At 37.0% G+C, this 6,400-nt stretch overlaps 1 protein-coding gene across 1 annotated transcript; it reads left to right on the top strand.

The window, feature by feature from the left end:
• Positions 1-4,240: 4,240 nt before the first annotated feature.
• Positions 4,241-6,400, top strand: LOC113076586 (uncharacterized). The gene is made up of 2 exons (XM_026249275.1): positions 4,241-4,618; positions 4,859-6,400. Exons 1-2 carry the CDS (start codon positions 4,241-4,243, stop codon positions 6,398-6,400), a joined length of 1,920 nt encoding a protein of 639 aa, XP_026105060.1.

Genomic DNA, 6,400 nt, shown 5'->3' with positions numbered 1-6,400 from the left:
GGGATGCTGTATGACTGCAGGAGAGATGCTCTTGTAGCAGGTGATGCAGAAACCAATTATTCTCTTTCTACCAAACTTTAATGGAAACATTAACAGATAAAAAAATTTTTTTCTGATTTCTGGGTTGAATTGTTTAAATGTTATTGTAGTTTTGGGCTATAATATGGCATAAAAGATTTAATCACACACCTGTTGCTGGTTGTAAAAGTGCATAAAGCAGTATGTGTCTGTGTTGTTCTCGATTTATGTAGAAGGTATTTTTATGTAAACAAATATGAGAATGGACAATGGGAGTCAATTTTATCGTTGCATCAAAAGATATTTAAAATAATCCAGGTTCCTGCATACTTTTGCATGAAAATTAACCTAATACAGCTGTTTGCTTCACTCCTCCATCAAATCCAGACTGTCCAATCACTGAAGATGTCAGATGTAGGCAGGTGGATCTGAAAGTGTCTCCACCGTGTTCCTGCTACAGAGGAGCTCACATTACTGTACAAAATGAAGGAGGAGAAAGACTGGAGATCTCAAACTGTGCCACAGAAGAAGAACACAGTGACTCTGACTGATCTCAGACCAGTTACTGAGTACAGTATTAAATGTGCAGCAGTGGCATAGGTTAAATTGAGCCGGAGCAGCTCCGCCTCCTCGGGTCCACAACACACCACGCCGGAGCTCAGCTCTGTCTCCTTCAGCACCGAATATTGTTATTCCACTTAAATTATATTTCATCTCCTGGTAAAAACATGGCATATGAGACTGAATAATTAGCAAGGCTACACAGGCTACATGGAATAATCAGACATCATAATGCATTAATCCCTGCGTTCTCTGGTTCAGCACCCCGCTCACCATCGACATTACCATTGAAACCCATGAACGGCTAGCAAAATCAGTCTTTTAAATTCAACCGCCCGATGGGCTCATTGTGCTGTCTAATTCTTTATCGAGCATACGTGAGTATTTGGTTCAATTTTCCTCAGATAAATAAGGTACGTAATTATTCAAACACAACCTACAACTTCATTTTATAATGTGACTAATGTAGCCTCGCTCGCACTGTTTAGGTTTTCATTTGATTTGTCTGCTAAGGCCATAGCTGCCAACTCTCACGCATTCGCGCTCTCACGGATGATCTGTAGCTATTAGCTAATGAACAATGTTAAATACAGTTGTTGTTGTTATAATAAATAAAAAAACGCATTATATGTATGGCCTGATTAGGTTTTTTTTTTTTTTGTCTTGAGAAAAATGAATGCCTATCTTGTGTAACCTACCTATATTTATCCAAATGAGTCAATATTGAATCAAATCACAAGCACTGAACTAAATTTAAATCATAAAACTTGTGTAAAGCAATAAAAAAAAGTATCTTATCAGAAATTGTACCATGTAAACAATATCAATTGTTGTTACTAAACCTAATACAATTCTGCTTAGTTACTAAAATGTTCTGTTTTGTTTTCACACCAATTTTATATTTAAAAATACAATATTTAAAAAGTATATAATTATCTTACATCTGACTAATTCATGCATGCAGTCCAGGATGGTCCCAGAGCGTGAGCTGGAGCTTTTTGATCAAATAAATGTGTTGTCACCTGACACCTGTCCCTCTCCAGTGCCACTGCTGTATGGAGAACAAGAATTGAGGCAGCTGTGTGATAGTCAGGCAATGAACTACTGTAAACCCAAACATGGCAATTAAAGAGGGTCTTCTGAAATTAAAACACACAGTAGATAATAGGGGTGCCACAGTTCGCTGAAAAAAACCCATACCGTTCGGATCAACACACACGGTTCGGCACGCGCTAGGACCGCGGTTCAACTTAAATCTGACAAAGCATCTGTAATATGGTTTGCCACAAATAGCACATAAAACAAACTGGGTTCAGTTAATATATGTTTCTGTTGATTGATGCGCATTCTGGATTGAGGAGAAAAAAAAGAAAAGAAAAGGTGGACAAATCATTCACTCCTGATCAATGTGAATGCAGATGCTGGATTACCTAAAATCTTATGCTAGACCTGCCTAAAAAAAATCACTGAAAATCACTACTTATTGTATGTATCTTAACTTTATTGTATTTATTTCTGCTGTTGCTTGTAGTTGGAAAGAATATTCTTCTTCTTTTTTTTAATAGAAAGTATAGTTTTTCCATAAACATAGCACATACTGAAACATACCGAAACTGTGACTCTAAAACCGTGAAACAAACCGAACATTTATGCTGCAGCACCCGGGGAGCAGTTGGGGGTTCAGTGCCTTGCTCAAGGACACCTAAGTCTTGGTATTGCCGGCCCGAGATTTGAACCCACAACCTTTTGGATTCATACTCTCTAACCACTAGGCCACGATTTCCACAAATTATAAATAAAATATTACATAAATCAAATATAACATAAACTGCCAAAGAAACTGGCCCTGATTCTCTAAAAATCAACATAATTTTCTTATTTAAAAAGATGTTTACATATTTGCCAACCCATATTTTCAAACATGTTCAATTTCATACATTTTCCGAGGGTGAAATCCGTTGCCTGCTTGTTATCATTAAAGATAAAAAATAAAATAAAAAGTGTAAAGTATTTATCTTTGTTTGAATAACTACTCAACCTTACCCTACACAATAATAATGGAAAAAGAGCCCCCTTGGTGTAAAATACATCACCGGTAAGTCAATTTATGGCACGATTTTTAATGTTGACCACCGTAAATAAGGGCTGCCCCTCTCTACAAAAGCCAATTTAACCACTGAGCAGTGGGAAAACTCAACTACACTGTAGACAGTGATGCGATGCACCTCACAGTCATAAACCAGAATCTCATCAAAGCCAAAGCCACCAAACTCGCCACAGAGGTATTATGGTCTGCATTGAAATATCAGCTATAAAAATGAATTTTACTACATCACTCACTGTTATTTTGTAATTTAATGAGGTTGCTAGATAACATCACTGTGGATTTCAGCATGTTTGCATGTTACCGAAATGTGTCTTTTGGCTCAACAACAGCCGCTGATATCTTCGTATCTCCCCTAGGTTCGCATTGAATTAGTAAAATATACATTAAAATTCAATATATAACTGACTTTATTTCTTTCTCATGGAATGCGAAACACTCACATTTGATCAGTTGTAAAAAAATGACATTGTACATCATTTACACATATTAAACACATTTACCATATTTATTGTTGTTGTGTGTTTGTGTTTTACTTTACAAAAAATGATACATTAAAATGATCTGATCAAGAAAAGCATCTTAATTAAAGATAGGAATCCTGCTCGATAACATCTGGAAATAAGTACAGTCAGTTTGAATTAATCTGACTCATATAGAAAATGACAGACAAAAGAAAGATAAAGACATCATGTGTTTGCTCCGTTTAAGTAAATCTGCAGTAGAGATCCATGAAATAGATGCAGTTAGTCTGGTGATTAAAGCAACTCTCTGCTGCTAATTTTGAGCAATGTTACATCAAATGTTACAGTGATACACTCACGGATTATGTGCACTAACCCCACACTAATTATAGTTCTTGTATTATTCTGTAAATATTTAGTTGAGAAATGTCTTATATGATGATGATAAGATGTTATTTTGTCTGTTATGGAGTATATTATATTTATTGAAATCTTGCTGACTATGTTGCTGTTTCATTTATATCATGCACTTTGAGCTTTGTGCCCAGAGAAACTCCATTTCGTTCTGCAGTGCACTTCGTTGTATGACTAGACAATAAAAGTATTTGAACTTTGAACTTGAACTTGGATTGACAACAGCAGGCATGTTTCGGATGGTTTCAGAGATTTTCATCCTCATCATTAGAAGCTGTTCTAAGTTAAGGAACTACTTAGTGATAAAACACATTCCCTAAGTTTCCTAAGCATGTAGATTTGTGTGTGTGTGTGTGTGTGCGTGCGTGTGTGAATATGGCCCATTTTGTACTTTGACCTGTTACGTGATCATAAACTCCACTCTTTTACAACACTTACCTGAAAGAGACTATCGTGTTACTTCTCCTTTGTCATAACCCCATTCCCGGTTTAAAAAAGAGAAAGGAATCAGCAATCACTGAAGAACGAAGAGAACAAGAATTTAGCAAAGATTTATGGAATAGGATATTTTTTTCTTATCGGACAGCAGATTTTTGTGATTCTCATGGTTATTCATTTTTATAACGATTGAACAGGAACTGAGAGTAAAGTTCAGACTGCTGGAGCTAGAACAGAGAAAATGGCGTCTCTAAATGTGTCTGGAGAAGAGCTTTCTTGTCCTGTGTGCCGTGATATCTTCAAGACTCCTGTTCTTCTGTCATGTAGTCACAGTTTCTGTAAAGAGTGTCTTCATCAGTTCTGGAGAACTAAGGAAACTCAGGAGTGTCCTGTCTGTAGGAGACGATCCTCAAGACTTGAACCTCCAGTTAGTCTTGCGTTACAAAGCCTGTGTGAGTCGTTCCTGAAGCAGAGAAATGAGATCTGCAGCTTACACAGTGAGAAACTCAAATTCTTCTGTGTGGAGGACAAACAGCCGGTGTGTGTGGAGTGTGTTAGCTCACAACAACACCACAATCACACATTCAGATACATCAGTGAAGCTGATCCATCACAAAAGGTAAAACAGATTTATTTCAGAAGAATAAAGCTTCTCATAGGTGAAACTCTGTTCTTTTGACATATTCACAAATTAAATTAGATTTGTCTGACCTTTTGGGGGTTATGAAAGAGGGCCTTTATTGTTAGGGATGTTGGTGTTTAGAATTTGATAATGACTTCTAAATATAATATTGTTCATTTATACATGTTCATCTATATTTTTATTGTGCTTTGTTATTGTGTATTGTTTTATATTCAGAACAAAAATGATCTGATAAAGAAAAGCATCTTAATTGAAGATGGGAATCCTGCTCGATACCGTCTGAAAACAAGTACAGAGAATTTGAATCAAACTGAACCATACAGAAAAATGACCTTTGGAGAGAGAGATAGACACAAACCACATAAAATTATACTGCTGGTGGGAGAAACAGGAACAGGAAAAACAACCCTGATCAATACAATGATCAACTACATGTTGGGTGTTCAGAGAGAAGACAAGGTTTGGTTTGAGATCACAGATGATCAGAGCGACCGATCACAAGTTCACAGTCAGACCTCCAGAGTCACTGTTTATGAGTTTTATCCACACGAGAGTCCAAAACATTTAACAATTATCGACACTCCAGGATATGGAGACACACGTGGAATCAATCATGATAAAGAGATCACTGAGAGTTTGCTCAGTTTAAGTAAATTTGATGACTGGGTTCATGAAATACATGCAGTGTGTCTGGTGATTATGGCCCATCAAAACCGTCTCTCTGACAGACAGATCTACATATTTGATGCTGTTCAGTCTTTATTTGGAAGAGATATTGCTGAAAACATCATCTTACTCTTCACACACTCAGATGGAATGTCTCCTAAAAATGCTCTGACCGCTGTTAAAGAGGCTAACATCAAGTGTGCATTAAATGAGCAGAATCAGCCAGTGTTTTTCCTGTTTAACAACTGTCAGACAGACTCTGCTGAAGATGAAAAACATAAAAAGATACGGGAACAATCATGGGATCACAGTTTTAGTGGAATGGATCAGCTCTTCAAGTTTCTTGACACAATAAAACCAAAATCCTTGAAGATGACTCAAGATGTGTTGAATAAACGGAAGCAGTTGGAGGCAAATATCTCTAATCTACAATCACGAGTTCAAATGATGGAACTGAAGCAGAATGAGCTGAAACAAACTCAAGAAGCTCTGGAGAACAACAAGAAAGAGGCTGAAGAAAACAAGAACTTTGAGTATGAAGTTGAAGTGCCCTACAAAGTGAAGGTTGATATTGATCCTACTGTAGCCAGTGTGGCGATGTGCTGCACCGTCTGTGAGGAGAACTGTCATTATCCAGGATGCTGGTGGATCACTGGTCTCTCGTGGTGTGAAGTGATGAGAAATAATCACTGTACAGTGTGCACTAATAAATGCCACTACAGTAACCACGTCAAAGAAGCAAAAATATATGAAACAAAGACAAGGACAGAGAAGAAGACTTTTATAGAATTAAAGAAGAAATATGATGGTAAGATTAGCGATGGTGTGTCTGTGGTCAAGATACTGGAAGAAGAACTGCAAGAATTAGAGAAAGAGAAAAGAAATCTGGTGATTGAAGCTTTTCACTGTGTGGAAACTCTGGAGAAGATCACACTCAACACTGATTCACTGATCAGACTTCAGCACATTGATTTTCTGATTGAGAAGCTGAAGGAAATAAATGAGCCTGAAAAAGCCAAAACACTGGAAAACATCAGGAAGAGATCAGGAGAAAAACTAGGAGCAATTGCATACTCAACTTGTAAGACTTAA

The sequence above is a fragment of the Carassius auratus genome, unplaced genomic scaffold (assembly GCF_003368295.1).
Source record: "Carassius auratus strain Wakin unplaced genomic scaffold, ASM336829v1 scaf_tig00020786, whole genome shotgun sequence".
NCBI classification, from domain to species: domain Eukaryota; kingdom Metazoa; phylum Chordata; class Actinopteri; order Cypriniformes; family Cyprinidae; genus Carassius; species Carassius auratus.
Note: the sequence above shows the minus strand (reverse complement) of the source record. Positions and strands in the feature narration are given on the sequence as shown.

Excerpts from the sequence above, each read along its gene's own strand:
- LOC113076586 (XM_026249275.1), top strand. The coding sequence starts at position 4,241 with ATGGCGTCTCTAAATGTGTCTGGAGAAGAGCTTTCTTGTCCTGTGTGC. Across the intron at positions 4,619-4,858 it reads AAGCTGATCCATCACAAAAG|AACAAAAATGATCTGATAAA; the intron begins GTAAAACAGATT and ends TTTTATATTCAG.